We start from the raw sequence: 19,064 nt of genomic DNA, 5'->3' as shown, positions 1-19,064 counted from the left end.
AGCCATTCCAATGTAAAGTGTGTTCAAGGTGCTTCTCACAGAAAGGTTCCCTCAAACAGCACATGTCTTTGCACGGTCACATACACACATGTAAAACTACTAACCCAAATTCGTTTAGTGAGACAGTGAGATCAACCTCTCTTGATTTGTCAAAGAAGAGGATGAAATCACATGAACACCAGAGTAAGCCTGAGGGGGAGGGATCCAAGCACTCTTTTGTAAAAAAAGAGCAGTGCAAAGTGTGCGGGAAATCTGTAGTAAAGAATTATATGAGGATCCACATGAGGGTGCACACGGGGGAGAAGCCATTCCGCTGTAAAGTTTGTTCATCATGCTTCACACGGAGTTCTGCCCTCAATCAGCACATGAGAGTGCACACGGGGGAGGGATCCAAGCACTCTTTTAAAAAAAGAGAACAGTGCAAAGTGTGCGGGAAATCTATATTGAAGACAGGGATGAAGATCCATATGAGGGTGCACATGGGGGAGAAGCCATTCCAATGTAAAGTTTGTTCAAGGTGCTTCTTACACAGATGGTCCCTCAGACGGCACATGTTTTTGCTCGGTCACATGCACAAATGTGATACAAGTAACACAAATTCCTTTAGTGAGACATATTTGTCAAAGAAGAGGATGAACTCACATGAAGACCAGAGTAAGCCTGAGGGGGAGGGATCCAAGCACTCTTTTCCAAAAAGAGAGCAGTGCAAAGTGTGTGGGAAATCTTTAGTAAAGAAAAATATGAGGCTCCACATGAGGGTGCACACGGGGGAGAGGCCATTCCGATGTAAAGTTTGTTCAAGGTCCTTCTCACAGAGAGGTTCCCTCAAACTGCACATATCTTTGCACGGTCACATACACACATCTGAAACTACTAACCCAAATTCGTTTAGTGAGTCCGTGAGATCAACCTCTCTTGATTTGTCAAAGAAGAGGATGAAATCACATGAACACCAGAGTAAGCCTGAGGGGGAGGGATCCAAGCACTCTTCAGAAAAAAGAGAGCAGTGCAAAGTGTGCGGGAAATCTGTAGTAAAGAATTATATGAGGATCCACATGAGGGTGCACACGGGGGAGAAGCCATTCCGATGTAAAGTTTGTTCAAGGTCCTTCTCACACAAAGGTTCCCTCAAACAGCACATATCTTTGCACGGTCACATACACACATCTGAAACTACTAATCCAAATTCGTTTAGTGAGTCCGTGAGATCAACCTCTCTTGATTTGTCAAAGAAGAGGATGAACTCACATGAAGACCAGAGTAAGCCTGAGGGGGAGGGATCCAAGCACTCTTTTGTAAAAAGAGAGCAGTGCAAAGTGTGCGGGAAATCTGTAGTAAAGAATTATATGAGGATCCACATGAGGGTGCACACGGGGGAGAAGCCATTCCGATGTAAAGTTTGTTCAAGGTCCTTCTCACACAAAGGTTCCCTCAAACAGCACATATCTTTGCACGGTCACATACACACATCTGAAACTACTAACCCAAATTCGTTTAGTGAGTCCGTGAGATCAACCTCTTTTGATTTTTCAAAGAAGAGGATGAAATCACATGAACACCAGAGTAAGCCTGAGGGGGAGGGATCCAAGCACTCTTCAGAAAAAAGAGAGCAGTGCAAAGTGTGCGGGAAATCTGTAGTAAAGAATTATATGAGGATCCACATGAGGGTGCACACGGGGGAGAAGCCATTCCGCTGTAAAGTTTGTTCATCATGCTTCACACAGAGTTCTGCCCTCAATCAGCACATGAGGGTGCACACGGGGGAGAAGCCATTCCGATGTAAAGTTTGTTCAAGGTCCTTCTCACACAAATGTTCCCTCAAACAGCACATATCTTTGCACGGTCACATACACACATATGAAACTACTAACCCAAATTCGTTTAGCGAGTCCGTGAGATCAACCTCTCTTGATTTGTCAAAGAAGAGGATGAACTCACATGAAGACCAGAGTAAGCCTGAGGGGGAGGGATCCAAGCACTCTTTTGTAAAAAAAGAGCAGTGCAAAGTGTGCGGGAAATCTGTAGTAAAGAATTATATGAGGATCCACATGAGGGTGCACACGGGGGAGAAGCCATTCCGCTGTAAAGTTTGTTCATCATGCTTCACACAGAGTTCTGCCCTCAATCAGCACATGAGAGTGCACACGGGGGAGAAGCCATTCCGATGTAAAGTTTGTTCAAAGTGCTTCTCACAGAGCGGTTCCCTCAAACAGCACATGTCTTTGCATGGTCCCATGCACACATGTGATACGACTAACCCAAATTCGTTTAGTGAGACAGTGAGGGCAACCTCTCTTGATGTGTCGAAGAAAAGGATGAAAGTCGAACACCAAAGCAAGCCCCAATTCAAGAAACACAAGCGCACAAGAGAGCAGTGTAAAGTATGCGGGATTACCATTCTTAAGCGGAATATGACGGTCCACATGAGACTGCACACAGGGGAGAAGCCATTCCGCTGTAAAGTTTGTTCAAAGTGCTTTGCAGCGAGTGGGTCCCTCAAACTGCACATGAGAGTGCACACAGGGGAGAAGCCATTCCGCTGTAAAGTTTGTTCAAGGTGCTTCGCACAGAGTGGGTCCCTCAATCAGCACATGAGAGTGCACACGGGGGAGAGGCCATACCGCTGTAAAGTTTGTTCAAAGTGCTTCACAAAGAGTTGGTCACTCAAAGGGCACATGTCCTTGCATGATCCAAGCATACTAGATGATAACCCTAACCAGGATTTGTTTGCTGAGGTGATATATATGAGCACAGCCTGTGTTGAGGTGAGGAGGGAGAGAGTGAAAATCATATGAACAACAAAGCAAGTCCGAGTAGAAGCGATGTAAGTGCTCATCTATTAAAGAGCAGCGCAAAGTGCATGAGAAATCTATATCATAGGAAAATAAGATTCGCCATATGAGGGTGCACACTGGTGAGAAGCCATTATCCTGCAAAGTTTGTTTAAAGTGCTTCACTCAGCGAGGGTCCCCTAATCGCCACATGTCTTTGCGCAGTCGCTGGCATGCCTGCTTCCCCAAGTATTGTACACCTGCCAGATCTGCCATGAATCATTGGTCCACCAATGCAGGTTCAATGATCACATGAAGAAACAACGTTTTCAGGAATATACCTTGCCATCCATTAAAAAAAGAAAAAGCTGCCGTTCCAACATGAAAAAAAGTAGTATGAGTAATCTATGTGTTAACTTCATTCTTAATGAATTTTTGTTGGAATTGAGGGGAACCTTTGAAAAAAGGATGGGGTAGCTAAGATTTTTTGTCGAGCCCAGCAGAGGTGAGGGGAGACTAAAAGGGATTGCCTGCGGTGTATGTCCGTCTGTTGTCCATCCGTCGTCCGTCTGTCCGTCCGTCGTCTGTCCTGAACGCTACAAAAACTTGAATAACTCTTTACTCTTTGCTTCAATTACAATCAAACTTCGAGGGAAGAGGGGTCATACAAAGTTTCACATTTTACCATATGTGACCGTGCACCTCAAAACGAACATAAAGTCGCACACACTGATTTTGCGTGAGGACTGAAAAATAAGTGAAACGGGTCAACCTAGCCGAACTTGACTTTTTCATATTTTCTGAAAGAGCGGGTCTTCTTTTCCTTTATGCTAAAATTTGGTATCATAAAACGGGCAGGAAAGTGTATTTTTTTTTTAGCAGTTTATCTCGAACATTTTTGGTAGAATAGTGTGATTAGGTCGTCTTTAGAATCCCTTTTTCATTTCTGAAAAACCTTGTCCACACTTTTCACTTTCAACTCTAATAACTTTTGAAAGGATAGTGCTACTGCTTTGAAAGTTGGCATTAATTATGGAGAGAATGTGTTAATGAGGCATGCTTGATTTAAGTTTAATCTGATAATCCCTTCATTGTTGTTACTCTGGTGGTTTACTTCCTGTTTTTTGTCCCATTCATCACACAGCCAGCACGGTTTGGTAATGATTAAGCGCTTGAATAGACACTGTACTTCAGAGCCTCATTTCTCAGTTCACACTTTTCCTGACTTTATGCTTTCTTTCCCATATTTAGATGGTTAGGAGAGTCCATTTGATTTGAGTTATACATAATTTTAAAGCTTAAAGTCTGCTCTTTCAGAATATGGTCTTAACTAAAAATTCATGTCTGGCGACTTTTTGTTTGTTTTGAGGTGCAGGGTCACATATGTGAAGGTTACCTCAAGGTCAAAGCTCACAGGCAGGGATCAATGAACTTTAGGGCCCAATGTTAAGTTTTTATGGTGCATTTTTCTATTATGGGTCCTAACTTTTGATCCATAACTCCATTTGTGTGTAAACTTGGATGGTAGATGTCCCTTGGGGAGTGGATGGTCACCACAAGGTCATAGGTCACAAGCATAGGCCAACAAACTTTAAGAGCGCAATGTTAAGTTTTTGTGGCGCATTTCTATTATGGGTCATACTTTTTGATCTTTAGGTCTGTTGTGTGTAAACTTAGATGGTAGATACCCCTTGGGGAGTGGATGATCACCACAAGGTCAAAGGGCACACTCAGGTAGGGGTCAACAAAATTTTAGAGCCCAATTTTAATATAATTTTTTATGGCGCGTTTCTATTGTGGGTCATAACTTGTAATCCATAACTCCATTTGTGAGTAGACTTGGACGGTAGTTGTCCCTTGGGGAGTGGATGGTCACCACAAGTTCAAAGGTCATAATCATGGGTCAACAAACTTTTAGAGCCCAATGTTAAGATTTGATGGTGTGTTTCTATTATGGGTCATAACTTTTGATCCATAACTCGCGTTTGTGTCCAAACTTGGATGGTAGATGTCCCTTGGGGAGTGGATGATTACCTCAAGGTCAAAGTTCACAGGCAGGGGTCAATGAACTTTAAGGGCCCAATGATAAGTTTTTATGGCAGGTTTATTCTTTTTTGCCGTAAATTTTTACCCTCTTATGTCTCTTTTTATCTGTTATATCCCATTTGGGTGAGACACATTATGGCACTTGCCTTGTTTAATGTTACCTCTTCTATTCTTTATGTGCCCAGACATTGTCAATAGATTGCCAGTGGTGGCATAGTGAGGCTTCTGTCCAGTTAGGCGTGCATAACCCAAGGGTACACTGTTTATATTCCCGCACTAAGACCCCATTTACAGTGCGAGGCTCGGCCGCGGCTCAGCCGCAGCCGTGCCCAGCCCCGCTTCAGTGTAAACACGCAAAAGGCCAAATGCGAGGCCAATTTTGGCCTCGCATTTGGCCTTGCTCTGGAGGTGGTCTCGGCCTTTTCTTGGTGTAAACGCAAACTGGGCCAAATGCGCGGCCAATTGCGCGGCCAATTTTAGTCTGGCTTCCAAACCCTCTGCCTGTATCTTTCGCTTTTCAGGATATTAACCCCCTCAACGTCGAAAACTAGTATATTTTAAGGTGGTTTTGTCCTGCAAAGGATTCTTTCCTTTGGCAAAGGCCTTTGCCCAAACGGCGACAAAGCATTTGGCAAAGGGTCTGAAAACCAGACAATACCAAATTGCGTTTGTTTACAAGCAGAGCGCCACTACGACAAAATATTGAAAGGTTTTAATCAAAAGCGCGGCCGAGCCCAGCAGTGTAAACGGACAAAATTGCGAGGCTCGGCCGCGCAATTGAGGCGTTTACAGTGCGGGGCCGGGCTCGGCCGCGGCTCGGCCGCGGCCGAGCCTGGCCCCGCACTGTAAACGGGGTCTAAAAGTGCTGTGGCAGATCAATTTGATATTCAAAGTATAATCACAGCTCTGTATTAAATGTCAAGTGAATTTATGGTTGATCATGAAATCAGTGATAACTCTGACCCATTTATACAGGCAGTATTTGAGTTTAACTTGCATTACACAGTATACATTACAATGTATATCAAATAAAGAATCTGCCTGATGAAATCAGCACTTGGATTTTCTGACATGAAGAATTTCTCTAGTTCAACTGAAGTGGACGTCATGCATGGAGAATTCCATGTATAGTGTGTCTTTGAAGGTTTTGATATATGAATGTGGCCATAATGCCTTTTGCATGCAATTCTGCACAAAGAATCATATTACACACACAGTGTAGAGTCGTTTCACCTGTGTGGTTTACCGTGGAGAAATATCACTCACTATTATCAGATGATTTCATCCACTCCAAGTATAAAAATATTGTACATGTAATTCCTAATGATAGAAATCATGAATGTACTGTATCGTCAGCGGTCATCCGAGCAATCATTGTAATTTTTGTGTACATGAATAGCATTTGCAGATACAAAACTGTAATCTCGTTTGAAGTTCACCCATGTTTCAATCATGATTGGTACACTTTTATATTTGACATTTACAATTACTTTTGTAATATGTTGAATTCTTACTGTACGTATGATGTATATTTCGAATTGCATTGTTAGGAATAATGCAAGAAATTGCAAGAGATCTACATATTCGGTTTGCAAAGAACATGTTCATTTACCACGTATAGGACAGTTTTTTTTGACCGTGCATACTTTTCTTATGGTCAATGAATGTCATAGGCCTATATCAAAAGATTAAGTGCAAAATCAATGCTCCCGATATATGACGGTACGTTGACAGTGCTCACTGTGTTTGCGGTTATCCGAAGTGTCGTATATAGGAGAGGACGGCATATCACTGGGTTCTAACATGCGCACCTTTGGGGAAATGATCAAAAAATAAATGCTGTGACTATATTAAAGTGATGATTACTCAAAAATTAAATCAAATTAGAAACTGAAAATTTCATAGTCCATGAATGTAAAATGGAATGTCTACTATCAAAATCTCAAAATCAAAATTTTGACCAAAAATCGGGTATACCTGTACAACGTTTGGGGTGACCACCGACAATATGAACACTGATGATCATGCTGTGGAAGGAAACATTAGCACCTATTATTGAATGTTGGCATAGAAATGTATTTATGAGTTTTGTGTCATTTGCTAATACAACTTGTAACACCCTGTTCTGAATGGCAATGCAGATTTCGTGTCCAGAACAAGCAATCCTATGCAAAGCAAAATGTCAAGAGATTGTGTTAAAGCATAATCTGACAAGGGAATGTGCACAGATGTTCTCCTTTGTAATTCCTTCCATACTTCAAATAGTACAAAGTGTCTCACAGTTGCAGGTAGAATAACTTTGAGTCATAAACCATCAGTGGATGGTAAGAAGGCCAATACAGCCTCATCGGCCTCAGCAGGAGAAGCCATACTAGCAGAGGATAAAAGAAGGCTAGTTTTCTCAGCACTTGGTCTTAGAGGAGAAAGGTTGACACAAGATGGAAATTACAAAGAACTCGTAAACAACTTGACCAGCCTTATTAGATGTACTGTAATACAGGTATCTGAAACCCAGATTGACTTAGTGAGACAATGAGGGGAAACCTATCTTGATTTGTCACAGAAAAGGATGAAATCACCTGAACACCAAAGAAAGCCCCATAGAAGCTTTTCTTTGTAAGAGAGCAGTGCAAAGTGTGCAGAAAATGATTGTCCTTATGGGCGCGCACACTGGGGAGAAACCATTCCGCTGTAAAGTCCTTTCAAAGTGCTTAGAAAGGTGAACCTCAAATGGCACATGTCTTTGTATAGTCGCATGCTCACCTACACCTTCAACATTTGCAGAGACTCCAACTCTCCCATTTTCGACGGGAGATCTCCCGCCGAAAGCCCATTTTTGCAAAATCTCCTGTTCTCCCGCTTGAGAACCCTAGGAACTTAGCGCTTCGCACACATCAACTTGAGGTTTCCCGTTTGCTAGGGTTTTCGGGCAGGAGAATCTCCAGATCAGAAGGTGCTTGGGGGTTGGAGTCTCTGCGTTTGCAACAAATCATGAGGCACTTATCACAATGTCAGTAATCTGATGAGGAAGCACAGTTGCAAGGAATTTAGCCAGCCATCATGAATCTTCAGATCCTACACGAATTGGCAATTTTCATGTGGTCTTTGATTTTATTGAATTTTCAGCCTCTGTCCAGTACAAAAGCCATTGGTACATAGTTTATACTCTTTCTCAATTATGTGGCAGATGAATTGGCAATGTTATTTAGATGTGATTGGACCCTGCTTGATCAAGCAAGAGTTATGATTGAGCATGAAAAATCAAGACCCTGGTAACCACCTTCCTTTAACAAGACATTAGCTCTATTACACACTTCTTGTGGTCTTTTGTATCGCCTCACCGATCTTAGTGGCATTTTTTTTCTTTGTTTTGTTTTGTTTTTGCTTTTAGCTAATTATTTGCCATGATAATGTGTGAGCTATAACTATGTACATTAAGAAGAATTACATACACCTACATGTATCATCAATTTGGTGCACCTGTAGAGTTGGGTACGAGGAATATCATTGCAAGTACTTGAGGTGACGTGTGTACAAGTGGTATTCCCTTTTCCCCCCATACCAGCAATGCCATGTTCTGGATACACGTATATTAGACTTGTTCCTTTTTTGCTGGTTTTGCTGTGTAAATTCACTAATGGTTAAACTCTACTTTGTATATCTAACTGACAACCAAAATCTTGATTTGGGGTTTGTTAGTTTTTTTTTCTTCTTTTTCTTGTTTTTGCCTAACATGCTAGCCACTCTTCATCCACTAGCACTCGTTGGCATCAGAGGGTGTTTCACAAAGTTGTTCTTAAAATTTCGAACGACTGAAGAACATGTGGTGATCAGTTTTTGTGCTGAATTATTGAAATGCTGATAGGTATATAGCACATGAGAACTGATTACCAGTCGTTAGTGATTTGTAACTTTGGAAACAGCTTTATGAAACATCCCCGGGCATGCCTGGACAGTGAATACAAAGTGATGTAAAATAAAGTTGCTTGCAGCTGTCTGCTGTTTTGCTGTCTGGTCATTATTTCATTATATTCTGAATTACATGATTGTGATTGTATCTGATGGTAAATTGGTGTACACTGTACTACATTTCATCCGTTCATGACATTAAAAAAACATAATGTATCAAAATTATGATCTATATGAAATATACTTGTGCTTATATGAAATATTTGTTTATTTGTCTCGGGACAGAGAAAACATTTTATCTGCCCCACAAGAAGACTTTTGCCTAAAAGAGACCAATGGCTGTCAATCTTGGAAGTGTATAGTCTGGTATATTGCCTTGATATAAGTAAAATGATATAGGATATTTAGAGTATTCTTCTTCTTCTTTTTTTTTTTTTAGTGTACTTTTGTTGGTATTCACCACTAGAAATGCAAAGACAGTGGTAGTCTTTTTAAAATGGCGGTTTTTGTTTTTCTCAACCTGCTCCATGGAAAGGTGTATAACAGAGATTAGTCAAATCTATTTTGCATGAAAGCTTTCATTAATCACAGTGTGTTAAGGAAGCATTGTGTATATTCTGTACGTCATACATGTTTAAAATCTTATGTTATGTCCGTTGTATATGCATTTTTCCTGCTAATGAAAAGTGTTCTGCAAAAAGTCTGGCCATCTGTTTTTTGTGATCTCTTCCCTTTGGCCCAAGGAATATTCAGATGCTACACTACTAGGCAGTTAATGGCTTTGTCCTTTTGTTTTACATGTTCTCATGGGACAATTGTATTTTGTGCAAACAAGATGACTGTAATAAATGTGGATTCATCTAAATTGTCTATCTTGAGTTACATTGGATTTGTACTAATTTATACACTGTACTTGTTTCTGCTTCCAGAAGATGCTCCATCTACTTTCAATGGTGTATAAAGAGAATTTTTATTTCACAAGCTACTGAGAATTTCAATTCAGTGGCTTCGTGTCCCAGTGGAGTATCCATAATGAAATAAATAAAATTGACTAAAAAAAAAAAATGATGTGTTTATCCTGGTATTTAAAAGAAAAATAGTTTGATGGTTTTGTGGATAATAGAATTAGTCTGTTTAGCAGGGTTATAAAATGATCGGTAAGCGTAATTTTGGTCACTACATATAGTTTCTTTGACTTTGTTTATTTTTCAGGGATGATTTTTTTTTATCTCAACACATCCCCTGTTTTCATTATATCTCCAAAGAATGTACACGAATAAGTATCAAGATGAATGAAAAGGGCTGTAGCCAGTCTCACTTTAGTCAGGGGTTGATTTGCAGTGAGAATGCACTCTAGCTGTTTTTTTACTGTAGTCCGCTGGCTCAAGAACTTTTTTGAACAAAATGGATTTAGTTTCATAGTACAAAATTCATCGGCGGATTTCTCTAATTTATCGATGAAAGTAGTTTGAAGATTTACTGCATCGGACTAATAATTCATACCGTGTGTACCATTATTTAAAAGAAGAAGTCCAATTTGGTGAAGGGAGTGAAGAAGGATGAGAAGTTGGGTGTTATTGTGATAGCGATGAATCTAACGAAAACGCGACTACGGTGCAGAGGCGGATGCAGGAATTATGTAAAGGGGGGTTGGGTGCAACGAATATTTCTGGTATCTCTTCCGGGTTTCATTTCATTTTTTTTCTTTTTATTTCTTTTGTTTTTAACGAAAAATAAAGGGGGACATGTGCCGGTTGCACCCTCTTCTGGCTCCGCCACTGCGGTGTTTGCCGGGCCTACTGCAATGGGGCTCTTTTAATCCTCTGACATGTAGATAATTTGCAGTTTTGTGTATGTATGTATGTATATATATATATATATATATATATATATATATTTGTATATATATGTGTATATATATATAATATATATATATATATATATATATATAATGTATAATTATATATGTATACACTTCTATACATATATACATCAGTATATATATATATATATATACAGTGTATCTATATGTATACTGTACTGTATATACGTTGTGCATGGACATGTGCAATGTATTGTACACCCACACATACGGGCAATATACATGTACAACGTACGTTATATAGATGTAAGCCTATAATTCCACAGGGGGACACAACATCAATATAAGCTACCGAATGAAATGTCATGAATATTCATTACTCGGGTCTTTCAATCTCATTTAGATTATTTTTTACATTGATCTTTGCGAGATCTAAAACAATCATTTCATCTTTATGTGGGACTGGAAACAAATTAAACTGAATGCAAAAAACATTGTTTCTAATGCATTTTTCCTTCAAAATTTGTTAAGGGAAAATAGAGGGTGATTGCATTTTGATATTCTGGAGGTCATGTGATATTTTGTCGGCTGCAAAAGAGTTAAATGACCTGAAAAATGTAGACAGGACAAATGTAACGTTACTAATCGTAACATTGCTTTTGGAGGCCTAGCTTGGGGGAAAATGGTATTGGTTGAACTGCTAAAAACAAAATCCTGAAACATTTATCATAAGCTTATTATATAGAATAAATGTGACTCTTTTTATATGCCTCCGCCACGAAGTGGTGCCAGAGGCATTACTTTTTCGGGTTGTCCGTCCGTCCTTCCGTTCGTCCGTAATGAATTTTGTGGACAGCGTAACTATCAAAATCTTTTGAGGTATCCTAATGAAACTTCACATGTATGTGTATTAGAGGGTGAAGTTGTGCCTATCAACTTTTGGGTGTACATGCTCAAGGTCAAAGGTCAAGAGGTGAAAGGGTCAAATACATAAAATTTCACTATTTCCACCACATCTGTGCAATGCCTGAAGATACTTTCTTGAAACTTAGTGTGTACATGTATTACCCAATCAGGATCCTCTGGTGAAAGTTTGGGTCATGAGGTCAAAGGTCAAAGGTCAAAAGGTCAAGTAAAAATATCAAAACTTCAACTTTTTTCTCTGTACCATGGAAATTGTTCTCGGTATCTTCATGGAACATAGTATATACTGACTGGCAGTGATTATCTAGAGAATTCAGAGTTCATGAGGTCAAAGGTCAGGGGTCAAAGGTCAAGGGCAACACTTCAAAATTTTACTATATCCCTCATGTTTATGCAATACCAGCAAGATTTTTTTTTTTTAAACACTTGGTGTATGCATGTATAACCTAATAGAGATTCTCTGGACAAGATTTTTTTGTTTTCTTTTTTTGCCTCAAAGGTCAAAAGATCAAAGAGCAAGTGAAAGTTGTGAACTAACTTTTTCCTCCATATCTCGGAAGTGGCTCAAGTTATCTTGAAACTTACTACATATTTATGCATGTTCTGCCTGACAGTGATTATATTATGAACTTTAGGGTCAAAGGCCAGATGAAAATGGTAACAATTTTCTATTCAATACAGAAATTGCACTTTTTCTTTTACCGTCAAAATTACTCAGTGCATAAATGTATGAATGGGTCAAAGTCAAGTTAAAATCCTTAAATCTCCAAATACATGCTCTCCTATTCATCCAATAAACCTAGGTCAAGGAAGGTGAACATTCAACACATTTGTGACAAACTTGTCATTTTAATAGTTTGCCAATTTTGTGAAAATGTAATCACACATTGTCCACATGTACTATAGACCTATTAGGAGAATCATGCATTATGAAGGAGGCATACCAGTCGCCATAGCGACATTTCTAGTTTTGTTTTGTTTTGTTTGTTTTTTTTGCAGTGACTTATTTTTTACAAATTTTTGTGACGTAAAACTTTCACATGTTCGTTTTGGGGTTTTTTTTCGTAGCGTTACTAACCATCCCTTTAAGCAGCCATGCAGCATGCAGCGGCAACTTGTTTATTGTGTCTTGTATTCATTTCTATTCATCATAAACATGGGAAGGAAAAAATGTAACAAGATTTAGACTAAAAATGAAAAGATGGTGATTTTGTGATAAAAGTACATACAGTACATGTATATGTATGTAAATTTGCTTAACCCTATAAGCATGCACTGCAAAAAATGCGGTGTTAAAAGTGTAACACCAACCGGGTGTCAAACTGTGGGTGTTAAATTTGGTGTTAAATTGACACAATTTGACACCCTTCGGTGTTAATTTAACACCAACATTCTCTCATTCATTGGGTGTTAGATTCTCGGTGTTAAAATGACACCCAAGTGGTGTTATAGTTTTGTCATGAAAAGGGGGTTTTCACTAATAACACCGTATCGGTGTTAGTTGTCCACCAGAGAAAGTCACGTGTTCGCAGTCCGATGATCTCATTGGTTACACATGCCAATGCCTGAAATTTGTTGCTGTGGCGCGGAGTCGTCAACGTCTGTCATCGCGATAGTCAGGTTTTCGATGTCGCCTGGGGCTAAAAATGACATTAAATCTATGATGGTGACTTTGCTAAGTCTGTCAACGGGGATAAGTATCTTTTAAGGTAATTATTTCCTGTACCAGTTATTTTCTATCATAAACGATGTGCATGATTTTCACGGATTTCATCGCATATTATAGACAACTTTGTCTTTGCACGCACGTAATACTATAGTATACTATGTAGCGCAGCATACTAAGTACATGTAGCCTATAGTGTTTGCCATACATAATAGGCCATAACACCAACGCGCTGTGCACAGCGGTGCATTGAGTCCGAATTTCGCTGAGGGTTCCTTTGTCCAATAATTGCATGTTAAAAATATCATCAAATTTTAAATATAAAAGGTTCCGTGGCATTTTGTATTGTTATTGATGTAGTTTTCTTACCTCTGAGGCTCTGGTGCGGATCTTTGTTAGCGCGCAAATCATTACCCGCTACTGACGTGCACGAAGACGAAGTTCGAACAATGTTTGTGTGTACATGTTCGTAGGTATACTGGTAGGCTGGTAGGCCCCTATAGGCCTACTATATTTTTTGTAGGGCCTACTGTAACTGTTCTAGGTCCAAACTGTTAGGTGTGAATTAGTACTAGGTAGGGTGACCTACTAGTAGCAAATATCGCTCTAAAAAGAGCGTAAATACCCGATTAAAGGGGCTGGGTGGGGGGTTCTCCCGACCCGATTTTTGTTTATCACAACAGGTTACGTGATGTTTTCAGTAGCTACAGTGTACACGTAGGAACGTAGGGGCCTATATATGATGCTAGTGTTTGCGTGTGGATCTTACGTTAGAATTTACTAACTAGTTTCTAATATGAGTACTACTATTTATGAGTTTGCTAACCGCTTACAAATTTACATTATATAAGAATATGCTCTTATAAAGTTGATGACGTCACATGCATGTAAAACCGGTATTTCCACCGAGTCCATGTTAAGACTCTAGACTCTAGATCTAATTGTAAGGTGCGAGTTCAAGGGTAGCGAGAAACAGAATCACAGCCCATCTCTGGCAGTTGTTCTCTGTCTGAGAACTGATCCTAAATTTCACAAATGAGTCAAAATGGAATACATGTATCATCGCTTTTTTCATGATTCAGGTGAGGGAATATACGTCTACTTTGATGGTAGTATTTGTTGAAATAATCTCTTGAAAAAAAAAATCCCTTCTGGAATATGCCTCTTCCCCATACTTATGTTATTGCCACACTTAATGATATTGGCAATAGTGCACTTGAGAATCTTGCAAATGACAGAATTGCAAAAAGACCTTTTATTATCTATCTAAAAAACCTTGAAAATGAGAGTAGATCAATTGCAAAATGGCATTTGATTTTTCCATTTCTCCTCAAATAATATTTGCATAAATGTACACTGCATAAAGATGATGAATACCTGGAAGCAGGATATTATTGCCCCCCCCCCCCCCCCTGGTGGCTTATTAAAACGAACTTGAAATTATGAGCATATCTCAAGTAGGTATACAATATATAATAGAATCACCGACTGAATTAATCTGAAGCCACCTGAACAAAACCCTTTGTTTTCTGCAGTTCTGATCAAATCTTTCATGCACACAAGATAAATTTGTTTCATGCACTTGTATACAGTAAATACACTAGTGCAGTTATGTGGATGTTCAGTACTTTGAGTCCTAAGCCAGTGCATCACACCTTGCGCACCAGTTTGACAGTTTGTGGACTTGTAGCCACTTGATAATTATGTATGTTCATGGTCCTTACACTTGCAGGTTGAACAGTACTTCTCACTCCTTTTCCCAGGCAACGATGCCAAGCTTTTTTGAGCAGTGGCCAGTTTTTGGTGGAAGGTCTTGTCAAGCTAGCAAGAGGAAAGCCTTCAGAAACCACAGTCAAGCTGTTGAGGTTGCTGGGAGAACACATGCGGAAAACTGATGTGGATTCATGAGACTTGGAGCAATCATCAAATAGTGTACCACCAGACCTGGTAGCAGTCAGGGTATGCACAATACTATAGGTTTTGAAAGCCCCTTTTTTATGTTCTAGATGTCTATCCATCCAATATCGTTTCTTGTGTATCATGCCACAAGTTGAAAACAATCATCTGTGAATGAAACTTGGTAAGGCTATGTAAATCCAGGGGGCGTTCCACAAAACTTGTCATTGGTGACAACTGTTGTAAGTAGCTGAAATCTTTGCATCTGACAATACATTTTATCAAACGTTTCCCTGGAGTCGATAAGGGTCATGAGGTCAATAATCAAGGGTCAGGAGCCCTTCATTATGAAAAAAAAAATGCAGGAAATATTTTGTGACTTTGATTTTTCAAAGGCAGATGAATGGATTTCACCAAACTCAATTGTAATATAAAAGTTCACAGTCACAAATCAATATGTAATGTAATTTTGTTATTTTGGAGATGCTGATGAAATAAAGAAGAGTTTTTTTTTTCTTGTTTTTTTTTAAAGAAGTCACACAACCCATGGGTTCATCCTACATGAAGGATCATATGTTTTACTTAATGCTCCCTGATTATGCAGTGCAATTCACTGATAATTTCTGTTGATACCTGGATACTTTGTTAATGAGTCGTAGAATATATTGTATATAACATGCATGTCTTACAACACAGCATAGAATGTAAGTAACCTGCAAATCCTTCTTGTACTCTATCTGCTTCCACCTGTGAACCAGGGCGCAAGGATTGTGCAAGATTGCTGTGGCTTTGGCTATAGACTACCTTATCCGATTTCAAAAGGTAAGTCTACATGACTATAAGGTTTGTTCAAATATAATGCGACAAACCCCCTGACATTTTTAGTGTTCAGATATGGTGCGCCGAACCACGCCACTTTCATTATGTTTATGAATGCACACGACTCAAAAAAAAAAAATAAGATAAAGATAAACTCATGACATTGTATCTTCACTTACTTTTGAGCTTGATTGCACCATAACTTCTTGCCACTGTGTGGCAAAATATATTCCTCTTGCCTCAGTGTTTTTGTTTTGTTTTGTTGCATTTTGATCTGTTTATTTGTTTTTTACCATCTCATATCGCATTCATTTGTGCACTAAAATGTTGCCGGAGTTTGACTCATCATATCTGAACAAGCCTTTATGAGTCATTTTGGACAGGCAATTAGAACTCACAGTACTTTGGTATTCTGAAAATGAAATTGATTTTTACGAGTTTAATTGATTTTGCATTTTCTACTTTCTATGATCTGTTTTTGTATTAGAAAAGAAATTAGAGGTCAAGGGAAATTTTCTGGTTTTTTTTTTGTGTTGTTGGACTATGTAATTTAATAAGATCACTTGCTTTTCCATGTTTCACAGGTTAACTTTTTTTTTGGATGTTGCGAATATTTTTGCGCACTTGCCTTTGTCAGGGTTATGTCCTGATGTCGACGAGAACTTTACTCATGAATGCTTCAAAGTCGATCCTTGAACTTTAAAGATTGTCTTCCCCATATGTAGGCTGAAATTTTGAAGTTGCTTTTTGATCAGTCACGAATAAGAGAAAAGTGATAAATTTCAAAGCTTCTTTAAGAAAAAATTAGGTATAAGTGAGTTTTAATTGTGAAATTATAGTGATCTTTAAGTAAAATGGAATAAGATCCATTTATTATCCTCTGCCAAGAAGTGGTGCCTGAATTGTTATGGTTTTGAGTAGTCCATCCCTCCGTGTGTGTGATAGCTTGAAATCTGTTAAAATAATCATAAATGTGAATAAAATGTGTTAAGCCTATGTATGACTGAGTCTATCAAATTGCATTATGGAATCGAAATAAAGGTCACAGTCAAATTTGTCTAGTTTTTCTTTGTAATAGATTCATACAATGTCTGTCTGTTTTTCATTGTTTCCTTACATTTTCAGCCTGATGCTAGTTTTGATCACCACTTGAAGAGGGAAAGCAGAAGAAGATGCAGCTCTTGATGCAGCTTGCTTGCTTGAAGATCAGAAGATGCAGCTTGCTTGACAGAGGACGTCAGAAGGATAACATACATGTGTACCAATATTACTTCATTGTTGACCACTTGGTACTACCCTGCCCTGGTGATATCATTCAGAGTGCCTTCGACACATTGTTCAAAGCACATTAAATATGTGTTTTGTCTACGGTATGCAAAACCTCTCATCAACCTTTGGACATTTGGAATTACCCCGAGTCCGTGAACCGAGATCTAAACTTTCAAATAGATAATGAAGTGATGTATTCTTTAGGAGTTCCCACTGAAACTGCTTTTTTTCACTGTTTGCCATACGAACATGGACTGAGTGATGGACAAACAATAAATTTCGCCCAGGGGGCCTGTGTACGGACATAATTTGATTCGTTCAGTGGTTTTAGAAGATACTTGAAGAATCATCATTGTGACAATGAAACTGTGAAGATACTCCAAGTCCAGTTCTATGGAGGAACCGAGATAGAGACTGATGATACAAATTGTATACAGTTGATGAAGCAGTACTCTCCATTAGTCGATGACAGTTTTTGATGAGGAGGTGATTACCTTTAGTCAAGAGGACATTGAACAACGACCTTGTAATTTTTACATGTCCTAGTTTACATGTGTCAGTATGGAGTAATGCATTACCATGGTAACATCAAATTTTCATAAAGATTACAAATACAGAATGTGGATCAAGCTACTCAATTTTAAATCAATTCTGTTGAAATTCGATTGTCCAGAAATCTGTTGCCATGGCAATTGCAGTTTTTAAACAAATCATACAAAATTGTGTGGATCACGCTGCTCTCTTAGTTTCTTTTTTTTTAGCATTTAAATTTGAATTTGATACATATGGTCACTATGATAATATGTTATCGTGCAAGACACTTTTTGTGGGGGTCATAAATCCGTTTCCATGGCAACAGCATCTTCATACAAATCATCCACAAGTACGATGTGGATTCAGCTAACTTCCTCAGATTTTGAGCATTTGACTTTAAATTTGGCACATGTGACCACTGTATTATGTACCTGTGCAAATTTTATTTTTCGTCATTGTCAAATAGTATGTTGTCAAGTTAATGGTATTTTGTAATGAGAATCGTATAAACTACAAGTGGATTGAGCTTACTCTCTCAATTTTTAGCAATAACCTTGAGATATGACACCTATATATTGTGACAAGATAAATTCTAGATGTGCAAAACACTTTTCTCGTCAATGTTAAACCATGCGTTGCCATGCTAACTTATTTTTTTTTTTAATACAAAGCAATCGAAGATATTGTGATTGACTCATAACTCCCTCATGTTTTAGGCATTTGACTTGAAATTTGGCACGTGACCACTGTAGTGCGCTGAATGTGCAAATGTCATCTTTTGTATCGGTCAAAGAAAGTGTTATCATGGCAGTGACATTTTTAAATTAAAAACTTACACAACAGTTGATTATGCAATCTCCCTCAGTTTCTGAGCATCTGGCCTGAAATATTGAACAGAGTGCTAATGTAATGGCAACCATCTTTTAAAATGAAAATCAAACAAAAAATACTGTGAATTGGGTGAGCTCCCTCAGTTTTCTAGCATTTGACTTGAGGTTTCGCTCATGTAACCAGTGTAATCTTAAAATGAGTCGCACACTGATCTCACTGTTGAGTAATCTTGCTTTGGTAACAACTTTTGTTACATTGTACTTTTTTTTTCAACAAAAGGCATACAAGAATATCATGAATTGAGCTAACTCTCTAAGTTTTAGGTGGGGGTATCAATTACATCCAGTTCGAGTTGAAAATATTGGCCCAAGAAGGCCTTATGTGTGTCATTTGAATATTCAAATGATCCGAATTTCACATGCTTGTATCATCACTTGCAATAGCATTGATCAAAAGAAAGAGTATAATCTTTTTTTTTATGTTAACATTTTACAACCAGACTGGATGATCTATGTTGAATATTTGAATTACACAGCTGAGTAGGCAATTCAATTTGAACATTTGAATGATAGAGCCA

The 19,064-nt window shown here is 38.6% G+C and overlaps 1 protein-coding gene across 1 annotated transcript; it reads left to right on the top strand.

Annotated features, from left to right (window-relative positions):
* Positions 1–25: 25 nt before the first annotated feature.
* On the top strand, positions 26–2,816 carry LOC139741028 (uncharacterized). Its single transcript, XM_071651620.1, has one exon. It carries the CDS (start codon positions 282–284, stop codon positions 2,793–2,795), a length of 2,514 nt encoding a protein of 837 aa, XP_071507721.1. The 5' UTR covers positions 26–281; the 3' UTR covers positions 2,796–2,816.
* The last annotated feature ends 16,248 nt before the right edge of the window (positions 2,817–19,064 follow it).

This window comes from Diadema antillarum, unplaced genomic scaffold (assembly GCF_040938485.1).
Source record: "Diadema antillarum isolate AM-2024a unplaced genomic scaffold, OU_Dant_1.0 scf00000030, whole genome shotgun sequence".
In the NCBI taxonomy this organism is placed as follows: Eukaryota; Metazoa; Echinodermata; class Echinoidea; order Diadematoida; family Diadematidae; genus Diadema; species Diadema antillarum.
This window is presented reverse-complemented; position numbering and strand designations above follow the sequence as displayed.